Source organism: Hoplias malabaricus, chromosome 15, assembly GCF_029633855.1.
Source record: "Hoplias malabaricus isolate fHopMal1 chromosome 15, fHopMal1.hap1, whole genome shotgun sequence".
Taxonomy (NCBI): Eukaryota; Metazoa; Chordata; class Actinopteri; order Characiformes; family Erythrinidae; genus Hoplias; species Hoplias malabaricus.
In genome coordinates this window covers 34,873,663-34,898,954 of record NC_089814.1, presented here as the reverse complement: position 1 = coordinate 34,898,954, position 25,292 = coordinate 34,873,663, and the positions used below count along the sequence as shown (strand labels likewise).

General features: G+C 38.7%; 2 protein-coding genes across 4 annotated transcripts; both read right to left on the bottom strand.

The window, feature by feature from the left end:
* Positions 1–4,160: 4,160 nt before the first annotated feature.
* On the bottom strand, positions 4,161–10,809 carry f2rl1.2 (coagulation factor II (thrombin) receptor-like 1, tandem duplicate 2). The gene is made up of 2 exons (XM_066646662.1): positions 10,625–10,809; positions 4,161–8,440 (listed from the first exon to the last, which is right to left on the bottom strand). Exons 1-2 carry the CDS (start codon positions 10,707–10,709, stop codon positions 7,341–7,343), a joined length of 1,185 nt encoding a protein of 394 aa, XP_066502759.1. The 5' UTR covers positions 10,710–10,809; the 3' UTR covers positions 4,161–7,340.
* Positions 10,810–11,416: 607 nt separating this feature from the next.
* Positions 11,417–24,444, bottom strand: LOC136667926 (proteinase-activated receptor 2-like). 3 transcript variants are annotated; one of them, XR_010795429.1, is made up of 6 exons: positions 24,287–24,444; positions 24,101–24,152; positions 19,580–22,822; positions 15,346–15,397; positions 14,154–14,218; positions 11,417–14,038 (listed from the first exon to the last, which is right to left on the bottom strand). XR_010795429.1 is itself a non-coding variant. In XM_066645096.1 (3 exons), the coding sequence occupies exons 2-3, from the start codon at positions 24,141–24,143 to the stop codon at positions 21,759–21,761; spliced, it is 1,107 nt and encodes a 368-aa protein (XP_066501193.1). In that variant the 5' UTR covers positions 24,144–24,152; positions 24,287–24,444; the 3' UTR covers positions 19,386–21,758. The 3 variants fall into 3 exon arrangements, 1 of the variants encoding a protein (XP_066501193.1); XR_010795428.1 differs by having other exon boundaries at positions 11,417–14,218; XM_066645096.1 differs by lacking the exons at positions 11,417–14,038; positions 14,154–14,218; positions 15,346–15,397 and having other exon boundaries at positions 19,386–22,822.
* Positions 24,445–25,292: the final 848 nt, after the last annotated feature.

Genomic DNA, 25,292 nt, shown 5'->3' with positions numbered 1-25,292 from the left:
ATTTGGGTTTGGTGTATGGCGGGTTTGGCAGAGCTTTTATCCACCGTCACACAATCCTCCTGACAGTGGATACTGCCCTGCCCACGACAGCGGCCACACACACACACACACTTGTAGTAGTAGCAGCAGCAGAAGTAACAGTAGTTATCATTATTATTATTGGTATTAGTATTATATATTGTTATTGATAATCAGATGAATAATAAGATATGTTCCATGTACTGTATACACTCTCTGAAAACTGTCATCATGGTGGTACCCTGAAGAGTTAATATACCGTACCTTTAATATACAGTACCTTATTCTATTCTAATTGTAGATTTTCAAACTGTGTTGATTTCATACGTCCCATTTCACCTCCAGGACTTATATTACGTTCTTTTATTTTACACAGTTCTCTAAAATTTACACCTCTACTTCTGGAATCGAGAATGTAATGTAACTTTAGGGAACATCAAAGGTGTGTCTTTAAAGGTACAGTTACACTCTTTGTACTTTTAGTGACAGTAAAGTACCTGTACAGTACCTCTTTATAATAATAATAATAATAATAATAATGTACAATTAATTGTCATTGTACAAAGTGAATCGAAATGTGTATTCCACACTAAACCCATCTATGGCAGTGACCACACACCCAGAGATCTGGTCATCCATCCCCAGCACCCAGGGTGCAGGCACCTCAGACATGGACTGAGGAAGGAGAACGGTGATGTTCCTTCATTCCCACCGCCCTCAATTTTCCTGTCGGTCTTGGAATCAAACCCGCCACAGTGGGTTACATTTTCTGAGACTATAATGTTCTCTTATAAAATAAACACAGTCACATAGATAGATTTGTGGATAAATTGTTATGGGCTTAATAAGTATGTTATGCAGTTCCTGTTTAGATAAATATTCACTCTGTTGACGTGTCTAAACAACTTTGTCCCTGTTTCTAGACAGACTTCGGAAGTCCAAACCGTGAGAAGCCACTTGACGTGTCATTATCTCAGAGACAGAAATGGAACAAAGCCAAAATGTAACTTGAGTCTGTGTTGGAGATATTATCATTACCAGAAATACTGACAAATCTTTGCAGTTTCTATAGAAACCGCATCAGAAAATAACCCTCAAACAGACCTGAGTACAGCGTACACTCATCTCTTACTACACAGTGTCAGTCTTAGTCACATCTGATACTCAGCAGCTGATGTGCTCAATATGTAATGAATGAGTGAGCTTTAAGCTGCCCCCACAGTGGACCCAGGGTTTTTGCTGTTGGTGCCATGTTGGGGACCGATTGTCTGGTTTCAGAGCACAGCACTAATGTAAACTAATAAGAAAGATTAGCCTCTGTTCCACTGTGTCCAATAAAGTGTGTTACAGCTACTAATACGTCATATAAAACACATTTAAAAAACCTGGAGAGAGGTTGTTCTTTTTAATCAACTGTGAAAACACTGTTGCCGCACATCCCTATATCATTAAACCCCTCCCACAGAACGGTTCTGTGGCTCTGCAAACCGTGCTGAGAAAACTAGGCTCATGTTTGTGTGTGAGTGTTCCGTGCTGAACTGTGTCCATTTGGAGAAGCCACCAGAACGGTTACCATCCAAGCTCAGAACCGTTTGGCCTCTCAGTGGTCCTTTCCCTGCACTGGAGAGAGTCTCACAGCATTCAGAAGCACAGTAGCCCACTGCCAATTTTGTATCCAGGGGGGTAAGGGATCCCACAGAGTTGCATAATGAGGAGAAAAAGACTGATACCCTTGGTTGACCATAGTCATAGCCTCTGTTTCCTTGTAGGATGTCATGGAAAACTCTTAGCATGCTTGACTCCATTGTGTTCCCTGTCCTTGGGACCAAATCTGAGTGAGATTACAAAATTCAGTAATCTAAATCTGGTAATCAGTAATCTGAGTTTTGTTTTACTCATGTATTCTTTTGCCTCATTCTTTCCCCCGTTTACAGGTAAATAATTTGATCCCGTCACCCTGCGAAAGACTGGCGCCCCCTCCAGGCTCCATGTGCCCAGTGTTTATGGGAATTTCATAAGCGGTTACAAACAATGAATGAATAAATACATAATCTGATCCCTTACTCCCTGTGCTCTGAGAGAGAAACTGATCATTTTTTTTATCACGATTGTCCGTCTAAATTATTTTATGGCTTGGCTTAAAGTTTAAAAACGTAGTTCACCTTGTCTGAAAGTGTGAGGTTTCATCAGCTTTATTTTGAATTCTGTGGTTGGGTAATGAGTAGGTCCCCAATATGGCAGTTACAAGAGGAGCAGGTGTCCATGAATTTATAAAAGCAGATTCAACTTAATGTTAAAAACAATGTATTTTTTGGGGAACTGCTAGGAATGCTTCTACTTCAACTTGGTGCTACTGCTTCCTTAGTCATGAGAATGGATTCCCGAATTGGGAAAAACTGGGAAATACTCAGCACACACCCACACACAGGACTACATACAGGAATACTTGCTCAGGCAGTTCAATCCAGACTCAACCTGCCTTTACCTGCACACAGAGATCTAGTAAAGAGATAACTCTCTCTCTCTCTCGCTCACACACACACACACACACACATGTTTACATACTTGAATGTGACCTGAATGTCACAGAAACACTGATCGAAACCAAGTGAAAATGTGTTACGTGTATCATTGTCATTCTCCATGATGCAATCTACTAATACAACAGAACCTAAAAATAGACACATATTTAAGTAATGTAATCTTAATAATTTATTACAGCTCTCTTACCTGAAGGATAAAGAAATAATAGTAAATAATGAGGTTTAAAAAACTTGAACCAATCCTTCAGTAGAATTACATCAGTTTAAGCAATCTTTCCTAAGATTACAATCCGTGAAATCAACCCATCTTTAGGTTTAAATGTGATTATTCCATGGTTAAATCAGACCACCCGTCCTTCATGCAGCTGGGTCATTTCATCCTTCACACGGTTCAGTTCATCAGTTTATTTTTAGTTCATGCTTCATCAGTTGCATCTACTCTTTATTAAAGCAAATACAGTGTAGTAAAAGTGGTTACTTCTTCTTTAACTTCAGTCAGACAGCTCTTTTTGTTTCAGCTTCCTTCATTTGAATTTAGTGTAATTAATGGCTCATTTAAAACAGAAGTCTGTATAATGGAAATATATCGATCACTGGATTACCCAAAGCCTATCTTGTTTCTACGCTCATTGTCCATTTTATCTAGATGGACTGTGGTCCATCTGTTGCTCTACATACGGCGTTAGCCCCCTTTCACCCTGTTCTTCAATGATCAGGAACCCCACAGAGCAGGTATGATTTGTAGAGCCATAAAAGTCGGCTCCTGTGGTCAGTGGAGCTGAGCGAATGGACAGTGAGTGTAGAAACGAGGTAGGTGTTCCTAATCCAGTGATCATTCAGTGTATTTGTGTGTGTGTGTTACTGTGTATGCACTTGAATGGAGAAACTGATTAAACAGTAAAGTAATGGCTGGAGCTTAATAATAAAAAAAGAATACATTGTAAACTATAAAATGTTTAAACAACACATTCTTTTAAACCTTTATCATAATCTTAACTATTTAATTGAACTACCTTGACATATCTTTTTCATGGCTGTCTGGGATGTACAGACAGTACAGACACTGGACCTACTCTAGACGCTACGACACTAATACGCAAATAATACAGAATAAAGAAATACAATGCAGTGTGGTGTTTAAAACCTCAAAATGAAGTCCCAGTCTCTCAGAGCATGTTGGAGGCCAGCTCACCAGTCCGGTTAAACAGGCCTGGACGACTTCCCAGGAAGGAGAAAGGAAAGAATGAATACATAATCTGTCTTTAGTACATTTACTACAAACACTGAACACTCTGGAGAACAGTAAAGACACCTAACCAAAAGTGTACTGATGATTAAAGCTGTGATGTGCTGTGGCGTAACCATAGCAATGAAAACAAACACAGTAGGTAGCCTAGAGTTTTTCTTCTCACAGAAATATAGCATCGTAGTTAATTAGTTGGACGTTTTTTAAATGGATTCTATAGTTTTTTTAAAGCAAATAAGAGGAATGGTGGGGTGGCTTCACAAACAATGGCTTTTATGAAAAACAAACACAAAAAAACAAAAAATTCAGGAAACATATAGGTTGTCAGATATGTGTGAGTGGCAGACAGCACGTTTCACACCCAGGGAAAGAATTAACCACGACACGTGCAGTTTCGTTCAGAAACTTGGTACATTTCCCGCAGGAGGGAGAGCCTATTATCACAAAGCTTTTCACCTCTGAAGTAGCCTTTCTGATAATGTTTGGTGCTCAGACACTGTGTCAGTCTTTAAATCTAGACTGAAAAACATTTTCACGCAGGCTTTTGGTTAATCATCCACTTTCAGGTTCCTGTTTCTCTGCAGGTTTTACATATTACCACTACTTTAATTTTATTTAAGCCTGTTTTACTACCTTCATTACAGCTCTTCTCTCTCACCCTCGTTTATTGCTGGGTTCTCTCAAGGGGCCAGTGCAGGGTGATTTTCCCCTTGTTTTGCCAAGTATTCCGTAAACCTGCTTATTTGACCCGTTTTCTGGCTTTGCTTCTTCTGTTTCTCACGCATGTATCGAGACGCCCTAGTGTAGCCCTGCCTTTGTGCATTCTGTTCACCTACAGCGTCATGCATGGTCCCGCAAGGACTTGTTTTATCCCAAATGGACTTTACCGAGGTGTTAACTGTGAATCCCCACCGAACTGACCACATCCTGTTCCCTCTCACACGCATTCATAACTTATATTTTACCTTCATTTTATCTATAAATCATCTCTATCAGTTTATTTTAATGCTGTTTTGGTTATTAGTTGTCATCTTTCTCCTACACAGAGGGAGTTTTTCTGTTTTGTATCTTCAGGCTCATGTGATGATTAACCACGATGATTAGAACATAACCAAACTCCTAATGACCTTGTATTTCAGAAGAAGCCTTGATAAAACAAGCCGATATCTGTGAAAATCCAGCTTAGACTTCCTTAAAAGTTCATGACTCACTGCAGAATGTAGGACACAAAGTTGTTGTCCGCTGTCATCAGATAATCAGGGGCTATTAAAAGACACGGTACAGTTTATTTGTTATTCTTGAGTCACAGCTCGAGTCACTTGTACATCAAGTGAAGTCAGGACTTAATTTTTAACCAGGGAATAAAACATTCCACATGCACTGAGATTCCAGTAGCTGCCCTTCATGTTCACATCGGCTTTGGTTTCTGGGATTGTGTTCACTCACTCATCTAAATGTTAAGAATGCAGTGGGAATCTGAAGTCTTCGTACACGTAGATGCACACACGTAAAGTGAAACCAGGCATTGATGTACGATAAGGGCTGGACGATAGAGTCAAAATTTATTTCACAATATATCTCTTAATCAGTCGATACAATATATATTCAGAATTCATATAAACAATAAAAAACTGCCAAGATCAAATAAACAAAACCACAGCATCATCAAACATAAACCTTTTTTCACTTTTTCAATATCAATATCTTTAAACTAACTTTGATGATGCGATAAATAATGTATGATACTGAAATATTGAAAAATGGGTTTAAAAAGTATCATTATTGAAACGTTTTATAATTGTGATACATAATGATATTGAATTATTGACCATCCCTAACGTGAGGTGATTAGTTCTGGGTCACAAACACCACTCCAATTCATCCAAAAGGTATTGGATGGAACTTTTTCACTCCAGAAAACATAGATCCAATGCTCACAGTCCAAAGCTGGGGGGGCTTTATACTCTTCTAGCCCACAATAGGCATTGATCATGGTTCATTTATATCCTATTTCACTTCACGTGCTACTGAATTTGTGTGCACCTTATTGCTCCAATATAAGGAGGGGCTGCAATTTGTTAGCATACAACGTACAATCTTTCAAAACCTATATAAATTAATTAATTCTATTCTTGTAACCTCAAACAGACTGTGTTTGTAAAAGAGGCCATGGAATGTTGGTGATTATCTGCAAGAGATTAAAAAAGAATGGAAATAAACCAACTCAGCTCCTAAAAAGATATTTAAAAATAATAATAAAACTTAAAAGTACTAAGATGTTTACCCTGGAGCAAGAAAACAATCCTAACTCAAATCAATCAATTGGCTCAGATTTCTGACTGCTTCATAGTGTTAAGATCATCTTAAGCAATAGACATGGGGGTGGTTTCCCCGGCAGGGATTAGTCCTAATCCTTAGCTACATCCTCCTTTCAACAGAAAATCAGAAATCAAAATAATTAATCACCCCAGAAAGTTCATGCACCTCCATTTGAGATGGTGGTTTCCTACCCTCCTTCAAACATTACATAATGCAGTTTCTGCAGTGCTGAGCCTGCAGAGGCAATGACAGAGGCTCTGTTCTCCCTATTACAGCTCAGTGGAACTTCCCAATGATTTTGAAGCTGTAATTTGAAGGTAAAAAGTCTACCTAGTGCTGCTTTAATTGCAAGGCACTTTCAGAAAACCCAACTCAGGTCTGTAAGTAAGAGAAGATACAAAAGATCAGTGACTTATGTAAAGAAAACAAGAGTGGCAGCCATGGATTAGTGCACTTTTTAAATGTTAGCTTGTAACAGAAACCTTCAGTGCATTATTCTGTTTATGTGGCAAAATTCATTCATTCACATTCTGTAACTGCTTCATAATGATCAGGGTCCCAATGGGTCCAGAGTCCACCCAGATTCATTGGGCACTAGGCAGAAACACAATGTCTGTAACCTCTTTATCCCGTTAAGGGTTGCCCGGAAGGTGCAAGGCAGGTATACACCCTGGACAGTGTGTTCGTCCATTACAAGGCACCACACCCTCACTTTTGCATGGCCAATCCAATTACCATTTTGTGTTTTTAGACTGTGGGAGTAAACCCATGCAGACTCAGAGAGAACACACCAAATTCCTCACAGTGACCCAAGGTGGGGTTTGAACCCTAAGTGGCGAAAGCTGTGACAGTGGCACTACCTGCAGCCCCCCATGCTGCCTAGAGACTATTACTTATGCAGGATTACACACACAAACAAAATATAGAAAATAATGCAGAAATTCACAGCAGTAACCCAGTGTGCTGCTGGAACTTTCTGCTCTTTCATACAATAAATATATAATCAAATATCTGCTTAAAATCTCTGTGTCTGATCCTGATATTTTAGAGGTAAAGCAACTATGCCTACTAACATTTCAAGTGTAGGCATGCATTCAGTCACCAAACTGGATTTTCTTTTTCCCTGAAGGTAGGACAGAAATTAATTAAAGTCTGAGAATGTTCCAGTCGAAGCTCAGAGTTTCACAGTGAGTCCCTAATTTTCAGGTGTGTATTTAACATGTGCTGCTGTCTGTGTGGCCAGAGCTGGATGTGTAGATGTTGCTCTTCTTGGAGTATTTCATGGAACTGAAGGAAACCCTCATCCTCTCCACCGTTCGGCTGCTTCGGCAGAGGAGCGTGTTCTTCACGTGCTCCCTGAACTCGTCGGACACGTAGTAGTAAATGAACGGGTCCAGACAGCTGTTGAGGCTGGCCAAGCAGAGAGAGACGATGTAGAATGTGTACCCATTGTTAGTGTCCCCTTGCCCAAGCAGAGCATAATGTATGACCAACATGAAGTTGCTGGGGATGAAACACACCAAGAACGTTACGAGAACTGTAATGATGAGGACTTTAGCTTTGTGACGGTTCTTTCCAGCGCTGCTTCCGTCCATGGGGGAGCTCCCCAGTTTTCTCAGCATCAGGACGTACGCGACTATGATGACCACACAAGGCACGAAGAAGCCCAACACTGCCATCACCATGAAGTAGTAGTACGGTTCCTTGACATCCTGAAATGACTTCTGAGTCCCGAAGTTCTCCCGTTTGATGATGTTGACGTCGTGGCAGGTAGTGATGTTGGGATTGGCCAGTTTGGCCGTCTGTTGGTACAGGTACAGTGGTGTACTGCTGGTCCAAATAAAAACCCAAATAGCCAAGGACACGCAAATAGCCATTCTTGTGTCTGTCCTCTGCTGGGTGAGAGGATGAGCGATCACCCAATACCTTTGGACGCTCAAACAGGCAATAAACAGGATGGAGCCGTACATGTTCCCATAGAAGAAGCCAACCAGAACTTTGCATAACCCCTCTCCAAACGTCCAGTTGTTGCCATTTAAGTGGTAGGCGATCTTCAGCGGGATCCAGATGACAAACAGCAGGTCCGCTAGAGCCATGTTGCCCATGAAAATCGTAGCTGGGTGAATCTTCTTCGACCTGAAGAGCAGCACATATATCGCCATGGCATTGGTCGGCAATCCAATAACAAACACCAGGATGTAGAGGAGAGGCAGGAAGACGGTGGTTATGCTGCTCTTTAAGGTGTTGGCTGCAACATCATCAATGTAGACTGTGTCTGCATCTAAAAGACCGGCAAAACCTCGTCCTTCTAATTCTGAAATGAACAGTAAATAATTACAATTATTAAATCTTTACTTGCATAGGATCTTCCAGTAATTCACTAATAATACTATAATGTTTAGAGATGGCACAACAGTGTAGAACAGTCGCACTTACACTCCATCCTACAGATAAATAAAAGCAAATCCATTCACAAACCTAGATATGAAAATATAAAAAGATTGAACAGTACAGAGAACCTTATAATAATTCATGTTATCAGTCGACTTTACAGCAGAAAAGGTCAGGCCGTTATAACCGTGGAAAGTATGTTCTGACTGCCTGATAATGTTTTAATCTCCCTGAATAGAAACACGATTAAACACTGGATGCTAACTATGCCTTTACTGGTGTATTGTATTATTATTATTATTATTTTAGAAAATGAACACAAGTTAAATAATTCAGTCGTTCTTTAACAACACGAAATGTATTTGACCCATTTTTACAACATTTCTACAATTCACTTTCAACTGAAGAGATGTAACAATTCAATTGGGTAGCTGTAATTTAGGAAAGGAAGTTTGTGACCTGTCTGTAAATCTGAGTTCAGTTCTGTGAATGTTCAGAACACTGGTTCAGGTTTTTTTCCCCAAAGGAAAGAAAAACAATGAATATTCACCTGAAGTCAAATCTATGGGGGAAATTAGATATTTAATTTTTCTAAATAATACCCAGCACTAGGCTTTATGTTGTTGTTACAAATACATTTTTAAACAATCGCTTCCCTTAATAAAGTGCTGTTACAATAACTCACATTCAAAGGTAAAAGGTGCTTGTCTGCCTAAAATAACAATTGTAAGGATAAGTCATTCTTTAGGAATGTAACCTTTGCTATTACCGAGAAATCCACATGTGCAGTCAGGCAAAGAAAAGCCTGCTCTCTTGTTTCAGTTAAATATTTTTAGGCCTAGTTTGGTTTTATTGGTTTGACCTTTGTAGCGGCAATAATTTTCACTACATCCGTAAATAAGACTTCAGCACATATCACAATGTGGAGCTAATTTACATGGTATATGTATAAACATGTTTACCATTTTTGTTATTATGAACTATTTTTATTGGTTTTTGTATGTCATTGGTAGGTCTTGTGTGTCCTAATCACTACAAGCCTACTTCAGATAATAAACAAAATAATAATAATAATAAGTATAAAAACTTTCTGCACCAGTTAGAAACACTGTTTAGAATTTGTATGTGATCCCCTTTAAAATATATATGAAACTTTAGTGCCTTAATATTCATTTCACTTATTCTATTTACATTTATGTAAAATCTAATATTTCACACGTCACAAATGTAACAGTTTTTGGTTGAGAGTTGAGAGCTCAGTCGCGCCGCTTCGCCGCTGTAGTTCCACCGTCCACCGCGGGAAGCAGCTCAGTGTGTTACTGGAGAAATGTGTTGAACGTTGTTGAGGAAATATTTATCATAGTTTCTCCTTTATGTCTGGAGTCGTGTCTGTGACCCAGCCATTTGTTTTTTTTATTGTATATTTAACAAAGAGAAAGCGATCTCGTCTGTCCCAATAACGACACAAATACACGGACCGTTACTGACTTTCTGACGAGTACATTTAATCTGCACAGCTTTATTATTATTATTTTTTAAACTTTACACGAAAACCGGCAAAATATATGGATTAGTAAACCCATAACACCAGGTGTTACTCAATATAAACGAGGCTGTGAATGACAAGATAAACTATTTTGATAGTTTGTTATTATTGTTTAAGTTGAATGGAAATGAACATTAATTGTCCTTTTGGACACCAAAATATGGCCACCCTAATTAAAATATTAAATTCACAAATAAATCAGTTAGCATCGATGCTAATCCACCACATTTATAAGTAAATTAGTTGCTAAATTTTCAGCTAGTTGAAGCTGTTTTAAAAAACTTTTTAACAAGTTAAGACATTTTGATTAAAGATTTATATTAGATTTAAGATATTTCAGATTAGAAAATCAAGCTATTTTAGGCGCTAAAAACAATTTCACACCTGTTTTTTTCCTTTAACCGAACAAGAATAAATTAAAAAGATGTTTTTTTTTCTGAGACAGTAGAAATTAACAAACCTTTGGCATCAGTTTAATTGCGAGAGTGGTAACCTTAAAAAACAAAAGAATTACAGCTTAAACAAATGGAGGAAACGGGCAAAGTAAGGGTCGAAACTCACTTGTATTGTTTCCTCCTGGCTGAGCTCCAGCCACAGCAACGGAACACAAAAGAGTCAACAGACCGCGCGCCGCAGCTCCCGCCATCTCCAGGACAGGTAAGTTACAGGTAAAGTACTACCTCTGCTAAAAATATAGTATGGTACACTGTTTATTTCTCCTTGTGTACGCGTTCCCTGCAAAAAGCACTATTGTCTGAGCACTGCTGTGAATGTAAGACACACCTTAAAACAGGTGCACGAATACGTCAGAGGAGATACCCCCACTTCCGCCCACCTCTCTCTCTCTCTCTCTCTCTCTCTCTCTCTGGTTTCGGTGGACAAGTGAGAAAATAAACACTGTCGAATTTTTTGGAGTCGAATATTTACGGGCTGTGTTAAAATCAAGTTAAGTCGGTGAGTCGACTCCATCAGAATCAGTCGAGAGTCGGAATCGACTCAAAAACTTGAAGAGTCGAGTATGAACCTTTTTGGAAAGAATACACAATAGTTTCTAAGTTCATATAACCTTGTTTACTCAGTGTTTCTGTAACAATTTAATTAGTTTAAGTTCTTCGAATTACCCTTGTGTATGAAAGGTGCTCTATAAATAAACATTGCCTAGGGTTAAATTGGTTATAAACCAGACGACCCTCAGTCACGTTGTTTACTACCATTTAATTATATAAGCATGTCAATGCCAATACCACTTAAGGGAGGAGAGAGAGAGAGAGAGAGAGAGAGAGAGAGAATATGAAAAAAATATTGACAGAGAAACTGACTGGCTTATGTAAAAATATCCCAGTGGGAGTAATCATTGTTTTATGCCTATTATGGGAATATGAATGTTGTGGTGAAAGCCAATGATGTAAATAGCTGACTATAAAAACTCACATCTCTCAGAGTCATGGTCAATTAATGAACACCAGCATCGTAAAATCCTGAAGTAATATAGTCATGTAAACAGCAAAGTTCCAGTAATCAGATATATAACCTGCCCCCTCTGATTTTCTTATCTGTATTTTATAACAATTATGCAAAAAAGCAGTGAACAATGAACAAAGTATTTAACAACATCCCACCAACATAAACCTGTAAAACTGACATTTACTGAATTCAGTATTTCTATATATATAAACAATATAAAGTCACAAGTGTCATAGTACATAAAGCAAACACTTTTGGAAACAACACACAAACATAGCAACATTACATATACAGCTATGGTTTAGTAAAACAACAAACAGACATTTTATAATGCTATACCTGTTGCAATGGATATAGCAGATTCGTTTAGGTTCCGTGTGTGATGTTGTGTAGTGGTGTTTTGAAACAATGCAGATATAATTTTTGGTTTAACTATACTTTAATATATCTTCAAGAAGCAATCTGCTGCTCCAGAGCTCTTCTAAGGCTCCTGCTCCAGAACCGAATGAAGACATCTGGATTAAATTATGCTTTATTGTAGCATTAACTTAGCAACTGAAACTACATATATTATACCATTACACTACAATGCCAAGTGCAATTAATCTGCTCTGCTTGTGGGGGAAAAAGTCATTTTCCTGGAGTTCACTGTTTCAAATTAAGTCTAACAGGAAACCGCTCTGTAATTTACAGGGAGAAAACACAATGGCCAGAAAACTATTTCTGCGGCCTTCAACGTTTCAAATCCACATTTGGAAAATTCCACATGTGAAAAACATGTCCTTGTGTCCTAGCACTGAACCTTGTGGGCATTAACTTTCCATTCAGCCTGTCTTTTATTCTGTATTCAGTTTCACTATGTATTCAATTTGTCATTTATCCATGATATATTTATTTTAAAAACACATTTCTATAATGTAAGTTGTACTGGAATACACACAGAAATATTGGGGTTCCCTCCAGCCTCTTCTCATAGAGTCAGGAGAAATTATGACAATAGCAATATGCAAAAGCTCATTATCATGTCCTTACACTTGATGAGAAGACTACAACAGAAGCATCCTAAATTATTTGATTTATTTTTGCAAATTTTCACCCCAGTCATTAGTTGTTACCAATACCAAAGATAGCTAATACTTTTATTCCCAAAATACTTTTAGGATAGATTTATTTTTTACATTATATATATTTTTTTTTTTACAAAATCAGCATCTTGGTCATTTACAGTTGTTCCCAACTTAACAAATATTTACATATATGTTTTTATATCTACAGAATGTTTGAACCTTAACATTTGTTTTATTTTGTTGCAATAGTATGTGCTTGAAATTTATATAACATTTTTTCAGTCTTTTATCCTATCCCCAAGAATACCATTATGACAGAATTACCCAGAAATATCATGATATTTATTTAGGGCCATATCGCTCACACCCATAGTAGCCACTATACAAAGATTTCTTACCCTATGCAACTTCTGGGGTGAAATTACCTAAGCTCATCTCACTTTCACACAACAGCAGACACATCCATATGGCTATCAGATGATGGACCAAAGTTAAAACAAAGTAAAGAGTACAATCATGTCAGTGGGTGGCATGGTGGCTTAGTGGTTAGCACGTTTGCCTCCATGTTGGGTTCAAGTCCCATCTGGGTGGAATTTCCATGTTCTCCCTGTGTCTGCGTGGGTTTCCTCCGGGGGCTCCGGTTTCCTCCCACAGTCCAAAAACATGGAGGGTAGGTGAATTGGCTTCTGTAATAACTGTCCTGGTGTGTGAGTGAATGAGTGTGAATGTGAATGAATGTCTGTTTGTGTGAGTGAATGAGTGTGAGCCCAGATATGGATTGGCGCTCTGTCCTGGGTGAAATCCTAGTGCCTGATGCAGTCCTCCAGGTGGACGGTCGTTCCTGGTCGAGAGTACGCTGTGTACGTTTGGCTGCCGCTTCTCGCCAATGTGTGTGGATTGAGTGTTCTGAGCGTTCTGAGCAGTGTGGATTGTAAAGCATTCTTGGGTATTTAGAAAGGCGCTATATAAGTGTAACAATAGATAGTAGTGAGCGCTGGTAAAACATTTTTAACTATGTATTAAGCACAACATGGCACTGACTACCAAGTGCTATCATTCCTTCCCTTATTTGGACACCAATAAGGAGAGTTTAGAAACTGGCAACAGTGATAAGAAACTGCAAATGTGTGCTCTAGGAACCACTGAAATATTCTAAGAACGCATTCAGCTCATCACATTATTTACACATTTTCATTCTCTGATCAAATTCAACTCTTCATCGGTTCTTATGCTGATGTAAGGTCTTCAGCTGACAATCTATTAATCCGCTGAAGATGTTTGTGTTGAAGGTAATGGGGATTCTGTGGTGGACTTCACAGGTTTGAAGGACACCTCCATCCTCTTGGCTGTGCGTTCACTTCGACATATCAGTGTATTTTTCACATTTTCCCTGAACTCCTCCGAGATAAAATAATACACAAATGGATCCAGGCAGCTGTTGAGACTGGACAGACACAGCACCACAATGTAGAACCCATATACATCGTTCTGAATTCTTGCATTCAGCACAGAGTAGTGGTGAGATTGCTGTTCAGAACATTCTGGGCAGTAAAACTCACATCAACAACATCTTTATTCTTCTGTATTCCTGGAAATCCAGCCATCATAATCCGACCATTAAAGTCTGCAGTGAAAATAAAGAATAGTGATTTACTTAAAGGTCATATTCATGTATATATCATACTGCTATGTTATTATATTCCTTAATTCCTTGTGCTTTCACCCCTGGTATATTCCTGAAGCCAGAAATACGCTGTGTAATTTTGGCCTGTTGTAAGCCAGATTTGGTCATATCCAACAGAATTTCAGGATCAGCCCACATGATATCTCCATCAGCTGATGTTTGAGGGGAGAAGAGAAGCCTGATTAATTTCTCAAATGAGCTTTAAGTGAGCAGCAGTTTGAGCCGATTTTTCAACATCACGGTCACAGAATACACAGAGCGAGCTGAAAATGCTTTGGACACTGCTACAGACGTGGACAGTTCAGTCATAGCCCACATCCAATTCTCTCTGCAAAGTGGAAATAAACATATTGTCCATGTCTTCCCAGACACCTGCAGGTCCATGTCACTTCTCTTAATTTTTTAATGGGAAGTTAGTGCCCAGCTTGGTATGCCTATCTTAATAGCCTTTTGTTAAGTTTGTGTTACAGAATACTTTTAATGACATATTTCCCCAGTGGCCAATATTATTTAAATGGGTAGAGAGTACAAATGTTCAAAACATTTTATTGTTAGAAAGCACAAACTAGTTAAATTGCACAAAAAAGACATTTGTAAATACAACTTATGTTTAATTTCAAAAAATTTTGTCAATAAATTACTTCAAAATTTTTATTTATTGTTATTTAGTTTGACCAAAAACCTTGTATGTTTAAGTAAGCGGGGCTTAACTTAAGCAGCCAATGACTGTCTAGATCCCGACACCTGATAAAATTCAAAAGCAAGAAACTTCTGGGGGAGAAAGTGAAACTGAGAGAAACGCAACCGAGAAAAGGCGGAATTAAAACAAAGACGTATTCTTCAAGAATATTACACTCAAAATAGATGATTATATACAGAAATATTTGGATTACAAACCTGTTTTTTTGTTCTCAGAAATGTAGAACCTATTTGGACACCATAGAGAACCTCACATACAGTTTCTCCAAGAAATTGGTTACAGTTTCTGCTTTCAATCCAAGCAATTCCAAATGTGAATTTAGACCAGTCTGTTTAATGCAAAATCCTAGTAATGTAATGAAACTCACCAGTTTTATTGGGCCAGGGTACACCGATACTGTCATCAGCCATGTCACGGATCTGTTTGGAGAGAAACACTGAGACTTTGAGTTGCTGTATGTGATCAGTTACCTAGCAAGTTTAGGTGATAACATTATTTGATGGTAACATTTTAAATGCACAACTGTCAGAATTAGATTCGCTTAATTAGAATTAATTTTGCTGCAATGTTGTACTTGTATAACATTGTATGTGACAAATAAATTGAATCTGAATCTGAATTAGACTAAAACGACTGTTACCTTAAAAAGCAAATTCCATGGTCACTTTCACACCATTTTAAGATATTTCTTTTCTTTTATGAGCAACTCTTGTTAAGCTACTTAGTATGGAGTTCATTCAATCCAAATGTTCATGTGTTGAGGGAACTTACATCACTGTGTCAGTATGGATGTGTAACAGATTCTGTATTTTACTCATTGGATACTTTGTTTCAAAAACCAGTTATTAGCACCACCATCATGTAGGCTAATACTTTATCTTGCGTATTAGCCTAGTAGTTTATCGCACATGTTCAGCTAGTTCTGTGCAGGCCTTCTACATTACGTTCATCTGATGTCCGGTGGCAATAAAGGTGGAGTATTTAAATAAAATGACACTGCACTGCTTATTGTGAATTGTTATCTTGATAATCCAACCATACGAAATCTGCTGGTCTATCATTCGGTAGTATGTTGTAATAACTAGCGAACCATTTGCTTAATTAGGATGACTGTACATGTTTTTAATGAAATATCTGATGTTATTTATAATGCATATAAATTAATTAATTGGGCAGCACGGTTGGCATGTTCGCCTCCCAGCACTGGGATCTTGGGTTCAAGTCCTATCTGGGTGGAGTTTCCATGTTCTTCCCTTATCTGCATGGGTTTCCTCTGGGGTCTCTGGTTTCCTCAAACAGTCAAAAAACATGGAGGTTAGGTGAATCGCCTTCCCTAATAACCATCCTGGAGTGAGTGGACTGGCGCTCTGTCCTGGGTGAAACACTAGTGCCCAATGCAGTATTCCAGGTGGACAGTCATTCCTGGTCGAGAGTATGCTGTTCGCATCTGGCTGCCTCTTCACGCCAGTATGTGTGTATTAAGTGTTGAATGGAATAGTGTTCTGTAAGAAATTACAGCATGGACCCAAATGTGACTGGCTTACCTTGCTGCAATCAACAGTATTAATATCATAATAAATGTTCCAAAGCAATGTGTCTTCCTAGAGATAGGTTGACCATTTGACATATTTAGCATATGAACAGGCAAAGCAGGAAGAGCCACAACAGCTCTCACTGTGGGACCAGAAGACATAATCAATATCAAAGGAAATGTATTACTGAGTAATCAACAACCACCACAGACAAAGGGAACTAGTCTAAACATGAAGATGACAGAACGCAATTTCCAGTTAGAACTTAAATAGTATACACATAGACTGTATTCAGACACAACTGACATCACATCCTTCAGGGGGAGCTTAGGGGAAGGCGATATTTTCAAAGTATATATGCTGTGTTTTGCTACTACTCAATATTCAGTCCAGCTCCGCTGAATCCACGGTACATCTTTGTATCTTGCAACTGCTTGCTGTACTAAAGGTTTTCCATTTCTCATCAATTTTGAGAGACGTCCCATTTTTCCTACAGTTCTGAATGATGCTTATTGTAAAGCACCCTTGGGTACCTAGAAAGGCCCCAAAAGTGTAACTATAAATTAAAATAAAATTGATTCCATTCTCTACAATCCCATTCTTTTAATTGTAAATATACTGACAAAACCCTTCCTGAGGATCTAACTGTGTGTGCACACCCAAAGCGACATGGCGACCAGAATTCATTCATTTTCAATGAGAGCCAGCAACAGTGGGCGTATGACAAGGTAACGTTAAATTGTTTTTGTCTGACTATCTTTAATTAAACACTGGATATCTACAACAGAGTTTTGACTAGTAACAATTATATTTTGACTGCATTTACAGTCTGACTAGTAAGAACAGTGATTTACGAAATCTAAAATTATATTTTGACTAGTCAAAATGTCTTTTAAGATATCTCCAATGACATCAGCGTATTCATCATCTGATGAGTCATAAATTATTTGAATCATTATTAAATATGTCTTAAATTCAGATTTGACTAGTCAAAAAGACTTCTTCAGATATCTGAATTCTATTCATTGTGTGCATTAGTTGCCCATGTGCTGCCACAGTTGCCAGGTGTGTTAATTTTATCCGATTTTGGGCTTATTTTTTCTGTCATGTCTCTTACCAATATTAGTTGCAGGTTGTGTTTTCCCTCCTACCCTTCCCCACATACATCAAAACTAATTGCAATAACACCAGCCGATGCTCCATCAATGAGAAATGTTCCTAGGTTTATTTACATGTCAGGGACCGGGGGAAATACAGAAAAAATCTACAAAACTGAAGTTGGCTTCTTATTTGGATTTTCTGTTCCATCTGTTCCATGGTGCAGGAATTGCATTCGCCAATAGATGTGTATGAACATGACTTCCATACCGTGGAGATATTACACATTTGGCTTATTTTCTTGAACATTAACTCTATAGAGGAAGCAAGCCCAAAAAAGGAAACTACACTTTAGAAACAAGCTCAAAAAGCAACCCATGACTACCAATGTGTGTAAGTGACTATACGGAAAACATAAAACCCCCTTAAAAATCCCCTATAATATGCAGACTTGGTAACTTTTACATGGCGCGAAAATGTGCTATGAAAGTAAATTTTGACTAGTCAGAAAAAATATTTATGATATCTACAATCACATTCTGACTATTCAGAATTATCATTTAAGATATCAGAAGTACTAAAGGTGAATTAGTTCAAGATATCTGTAATTTATTTGAATATATCTTAAAAAGAATTCTGACTAGTCAAAAATGTAATTTTGGATATCTCTAACTTAGTTTAGACTAGTCATTACTTTCATACAAGATATCTAGGATTTAATTTCAGATATGTACAATTTAGTTTCAGATATCTTAAAATATACTTAAGATATCCTTAATATAGAGGGAATTTAATATCTTAAGATCTTTAATTGGAATTATGACTAAGCAGAACAAAAGGCAAGATATCTCTAATTTACTCGTTGACTAGTCATAATTTAATTGTAGATATCTGAAATGAAAATATAAGATAGTCAGCAATTAATTTCAGATATCTTGAATTGGAGCTTTCATTGAACGCATTTGAAGTCATTTACACTAGTCAAAATGTAATTAAAGAAATCTAAAATTGTTATTTTGCCTATTCAAAATATAATTAGAGATATCTTTGGAAATTTAGAATTCTGTCTAGTTATAAATGAATTGCAGATATGTGTAATGTAAATCTAGTTGCATAATTTAATGTTAAAATGGCTGTCAATAGTGGGCTACGTTGAGCGAAGTGAACTGGGTGAATTCAGCGATGTGATGGAATTCGACAAATTAGCAGTGACACCCGGCGGCAACTACCAATCAGAAAGCCGCCTTCACATTCCCTCAGAACCATTCCACTCACTTTGGTTCCTACTGAAGATTTGTTCCTTTCTCAAAATGTTCCTTACTGTTTAGAGTTCAAGTATACACTATGCTTTGTTGTTTATTGTAACTGAAATTGTAAATAACATTTACTTTGAATGTTTAAGTAGAGCAACATTTTTGATAAATTACATTATGCCCATATTACAGCTGAAATTTGAATAAAAATTATTGTTCAGTTATTGTTACATAAACAAAATAAACATAGCTGTATGTTTTTATCATAAAATGAGGCTCTGATAAAAGATAAAAAGTCAGATCAAGGTTGTGATTATTTTGTAAATGCACAGCATGCCCTGTAAGTTAAATAATAATGCTTTTATTTTTCATGTTTCTATGTCATTTATATTTGTTTTATTTCATTATAGCAATTATAAAAGAATTTATTTTATCATGCATTTTCTTTCATAGCACTACTTTAATTATTAAACTTTTTATTTATAATTACATTACAGTATTTTTTTTTTTACTTTTTTTCCCTTATTTTAATTATGATATTGTGACAATTACGACTGAGGCTACACGGTTTACCTTTTCACATTATAATATTAAATTTAGTCCATAAAGAATATATGTATGTAAAATGCCATAAAAAATAGTGATTATTAATGTTTTAATTATTATTATTACATTTTTTTTCTATTACATCTTTCAGTTCAGAGCCATGGTCAATTACCAAACAGCCAGCATCATCCATCCATCCATCCATCCATTATCCACCGCTTATCCGGGTCCGGGCCGCGGGGGAAGCAGTCGGAGCAAAGAAACCCAGACCTCCCTCTCCGCAGCCACCGATTCCAGCTCCTCCGGGGGTATACCGAGGCGTTCCCAGGCCAGTCGAGACATGTAGTCTCTCCAGCGTGTTCTTGGTCTGCCCCAGGGCCTCCTCCCTGTTGGACATGCCTGGAACACCTCTCCAGGAAGGCGTCCAGGAGGCATCCGAACCAGATGCCCGAATCACCTCAACTGGCTCCTCTCGACGTGGAGGAGCAGCGGCTCCACTCCGAGTCTCTCCCGGATGTCCGAGCTCCTAACCCTGTCTCTGAGGGAGAGTCCAGACATTCTGCGGAGAAAACTAATTTCAGCCACTTGTATCCGCGATCTCGTTCTTTCGGTCACTACCCAAAGCTCGTGACCATAGGTGAGGGTTGGGACCTTGCTTTTCTGCTCAGCTCTCTCTTCACCACAACGGACCGGTACAGAGCCCGCATTACTGCTAACGCTGCACCGATCCGCCTGTCAATCTCACGCTCCATGTTTGCCTCACTCGTGAACAAGACCCCGAGGTATTTAAACTCCTCCACTTGAGGCAGGATCTCACTTCCAACCTGGAGAGAGCACTCCACCCTTTTCCGACTGAGTACCATGGACTCGGACTTGGAGGTGCTGATCCTCATCCCTACCGCTTCACACTCGGCTGCAAACTGGTCCAGCAAGAGCTGGAGGTCCTGGCTCGATGAAGCCAACAAGACCACATCATCTGCAAAAAGCAGACATGGAATCCTGAGACCACCAAACCGGACACCCTCCGCCACTTGGCTACGCTGAGAAATTCTGTCCATAAAAATTGTGAACAGAACCGGTGACAACGGGCAGCCCTGACGGAGTCCAACTCCGACTGGAAACCAGTCGGACTTACTGCCAGCTATACGAACCCCTGCTCTGTTTGTACAGGGACTGGATAGCTCATAACAAAGAGCCCAGTACCCCATACTCCCTGAGCACCCCCCACAGAATACCCCGAGGGACACGGTCGAATGCCTTCTCCAGATCCACAAAACACATGTAGACTGGTTGAGCAAACTCCCATGCACCCTCCAGGATCCTAGCGAGGGTAAAGAGTTGGTCCTGTGTTCCACGACCAGGGCGGAATCCGCATTGTTCCTCCTGGATCCGAGGTTCAACTATCAGTCGGACTCTCTTCTCCAGTACCCCCGCAGTAGACCTTACTGGGGAGGCTGAGGAGTGTGATCCCCCTATAGTTGGAACACACCCTCCGATCCCCCTTTTTAAAAAGGGGAACCACCACCCCAGTCTGCCAGTCCAGAGGCACTGCCCCCGATGTCCACGCGATGTTGCAAAGACGTGTCAACCAGGACAGCCCCACAACATCCAGAGCCTTGAGGAACCCGGGGTGAACCTCAACCACCCCCGGGGCCCTACCGCCAAGGAGTTTCCCTACCACCTTGGCCACTTCAGCCCCAGTGATAGACGAGCCCCCCCCCCTTGATCAAGGGGCCCCACCTCACTTTTTCATCTAAAACCCATCCTGTATAAAAAAAAAAAACCCTGTTTACATTTAGTCCCTTAGTGCATTTTAAATATAAGTGTACCAAAGTAGTCACAGGTGATGAGACACATTTTACAGTAAACTGTTAACAGTTAAACCCCTATAAACTTCAATGGAAAAGGTGGCCTCTGATCAGTTAAACCTTCCGTTCCTAGCGGCTTTACTTGAGTTTGCCTCATCAGTAGTCCAAGAATTCACAACATACACTGACACACAACAGCAGACACATCCATATGGCTACCACATGATGGAGCAAAGAAAAACACTAATCAAAGAGCACAATCATGTCAGTGAGCGCTGGTAAAACATTTTTAACTATGTATTAAGCACAACATGACACTGACTACCAAGAGCTATCATTCCTTCCCTTATTTGGACACCAATAAGGAGAGATTAGACACTGGCAACAGTGATAAGAAACTGCAAATGTGTGCTCTAGGAATCACTGAAATACTCTAAGGACTCACTCTAAGCTCATCACATTATTTACACATTTTCATTCTCTGATCAAATTGAACTCTCCATCGGTTCTTATGCTGATGTAAGGTCTTCAGCTGACAATCTATTAATCCGCTGAAGATGTTTGTGTTGAAGGTAATGGGGATTCTGTGGTGGACTTCACAGGTTTGAAGGACACCTCCATCCTCTTGGCTGTGCGTTCACTTCGACATATCAGTGTATTTTTCACATTTTCCCTGAACTCCTCAGAGATAAAATAATACACAAATGGATCCAGGCAGCTGTTGAGACTGGACAGACACAGCGCCACAATGTAGAACCCATATACATCATTCTGAATCTCTGCATTCAGCAGAGAGTAGTGGATCATCAGCATGATGTTACTGGGAGTGAAACACACCAGGAACATCACCAGCACCGTGATCATGAAGACTATAGCCTTCTTTTTCTTCTTACTGCTGCCAGATTCTGATACAGATTTCCTGAGGGAGCGAAACGTGAACACATACGCTACTGTACACACCACACAGGGAATTATATATCCCACTGTGCCCATAGTCAGGAAATATTTAGAAGGAATACTTGATTGGCTCGGGCGTGTCACATCATGGCAAGTGGTTATATTCATATTCAGGACTTTAACAGCTTGTTCATACATGTAGAGTGGAGTTGTGATGAGCCAGACCACAATCCACACACAAACACATACACACACCGTTGTTCTGAGTTTTTGTTTTCGTGAAAGTGGGTGAGCTACTGTCCAGTATCGCTGCACACTGATCAACGTGATGAAGATTGTGGAGCAGTACATATTCCCATAGAAAAATCCCACTAGGACTTTACACAGCGCCTCTCCAAAGATCCAGTTGTTCCCATTGAAGTGGTAGGAGATCTTTAGGGGGAGCCAGATGATGAAGAGCAGGTCAGCCAGGGCGAGGTTGATCATCAGGATGGACGCTGGATGCTTCTTCTTCGTCCTGAAGAGGAAGACCCAGATGGCCATGGCGTTGGTGGGTAAACCCACTATGAAGATGATGATGTAAACCACAGGGAGGAAGACCGTGGTGAGATTGCTGTTCAGAACATTCTGGGCAGTAACGTTCACATTAACTCCATCTTTAGTCTCCCATGTCACTGGAAGTCCAGCAAACTCAGGTGGACTGCTTAAATCTACAGTGAAAAAAGGAATATTGTTATTTACTTAAAGGTCATATTTGTGTATATATCATTCATATATGTTATTATATTCAGTCATTACATGTATTTTCCACTCCTGATATGTCCCTAAAGCCAAGGATACGCTGTGTGATTCTGGCCTGTTTTAAGCCAGATTTGCTCGTAGTTGACAAAATTTCAGATTTCAGCTGATGATTGAGGGGAGAAGTGATGACTGATTAATTGCCCAAATGAGGTTTGAGCGAGCGGCAGAAAATTTGGCTTGTCTCACAGTTCAAGGCAATTTCTCACCATCAAAATCACAGAATACACAGAGCGTAGAACAATGTTTTGGACACTGCTGCACGTGAACAGTTCAGTCAGCCAAGTGGAAAAAAAACATTGTCCATGTCTTCCCAGACACCTGCGGTGTCCTTTTCAGGGTATTTATGTACGCAGCTCGGCACAAGACATTTATGAACTTTCTCTACATTTTCAGGGCACTGTATTTGACTTAGGTTAATGTTCGTATATAGAGAAAGTTGTGGGTAGTGTGTTCAAATGAAAGTTTCATTGTTAGAAATCACAAACTGATTAGATTTCACAAAAAATGTAAGCCATTTCTAATTCCATACAATTTATTTATTCAATAAATACTTCAATATTGTTATTTATTATTATTAACATTGACCAAAAACCTTGTATGCTTGTGTCAATATATATTTTGTCCTGAGGAGGTCACTACCAGATTAGTAAAGTCAAAATGAAATATTGCTGTGTTTTTATTGAAAGACTTTACTATTATATTTTCTCCATTCTGACATTCTGTTATGTTTGTAAATGGGTATTATATATCTAACGAAGAGTCCGGCCACAAGAAAATTAGCTTCAATGGGTTGATATTCTTGCCTTCTATAGAGACAACCTCACTTTCAGGTTCTCCAAGAAATTGTAGCTAGAAATAGAATTGGTTTCTGTTTTTAATCCGAGCAATTCCAAATGCGCATTTAGACCAGTCTGTTTAATGCCAAATTCTACTACCTTTACCAGAGAAATGGAAAAAATCCTTCTTAACATTCAGTAGAATCGATGTAAGAAGGATTTATTTCAAGTAATTTAGGAGCATTTCTAATGGTCAATATATGCATGAAGTGTTTACACAGTGTGAAAGTCTAAACCCGATTAACAAGCGTCTGAAATGAAGGGTATTATTAATCGGGATTTCCTTTTTTACAGCATTTTTACAGCAGTAACAGCTCTAGTTACATTTATTGGAAATGTAAGGAGACTCACCAGGTTTATGGGGCCAGGGTACACCAATACCGTCATCAGCCATCTGACGGGTCTGTTTGGAGAGAGACACTGAGTCTGAGTTCGACTGTTATCGTATCATCACCATTCAGAATATCACACCGTACCCAAACATAAAAAATCGGTCCAATGTTTTTATTCAGCAAACAGAAAGAGGAAGTTTCTTACCTTCAGACAACTCTGTTTTCAAGATTACACTTGAACACACTGGTGCATGAAAATGATGTATTTTTTCTTGTTTCCTGGTTTTTTTCTGGGTTCTGTCTTCACGCTTCTGTATCGAACTCCGGGCTGCAGACACAGGACGGGGGCTTTGAAGTACGGTCCTCCGGAGTGGGAGGAGTCTGTGGGCGGGACAACTGCGTGTTATTTTCGACTATAGACTGATCTATCTAACCTGATAATAGATCATTTTAAACCTGCTGTAATGTCAGACTGCTAGAATAGTAACTTGTGACTTTTGTGACAACCTTACTCAGAAAACAGTTCTTTTTGGTGTATCCACTAGAAAATAAAGCCTTATTATCTTTAGCAAAGTTCTATAAACACAAATGTAAATCTTCTAAAATAACCCCTGCATTTTTATTTTTTATTTTTTTAAAGGACATTGAAATGTATATACACTCCTTCATTCATTAAAAAACCCTTTAGCAATTATAACTCTTGAACACTATAAAACTTATAAACTGATTATAATATTTCTTGTGCTCTCTTTTTATTTTGTTAAATTGTCCCTGTGTGTGTTATACATTGTTCAATAAAGAAGGATTGAACAGAGAAAGTAGATTATTGTTATATCACTTGTTATTAAGCCAAAAGCCAACCATCTGCTTACTTAGGAGGAATGTATATGTCTTTAATGAAATATTGAATTATCTGATGTTATTTTTATGCATATAAATTCATTAATTAAATGCTCTAAAATCCCAATAATTATTTACCAGCTTTGAAGTGCTCTTCTTCACTCAGGGTGCAGGGAAACTCCATCTTTATAAAGTATAATCTATAAATACAATCTTTATATTTATTATCTTCTTTTAATTGTAACTTTCCAGTCAAAAGCCTTTCTGAGGTGCAGGAGATAAGGTGTGTGTTAATGCTTTAATTGCCAGACCACCTACTGGGCCAGCCTAGAATTTTCGCTTGCTGACTGACTACTACTGATGTTGAAACG

Coding starts and splice junctions, on each gene's coding strand:
- f2rl1.2 (XM_066646662.1), bottom strand. CDS start 10,709: ATGGCGGGAGCTGCGGCGCGCGGTCTGTTGACTCTTTTGTGTTCCGTT. Junction 8,441..10,624: donor GCCAGGAGGAAACAATACAA/GTGAGTTTCGAC, acceptor TGTTCATTTCAG/AATTAGAAGGACGAGGTTTT.
- LOC136667926 (XM_066645096.1), bottom strand. CDS start 24,143: ATGGCTGATGACGGTATTGGTGTACCCTGGCCCCATAAACCTG. Junction 22,823..24,100: donor ACCCTGGCCCCATAAACCTG/GTGAGTCTCCTT, acceptor TTTTCACTGTAG/ATTTAAGCAGTCCACCTGAG.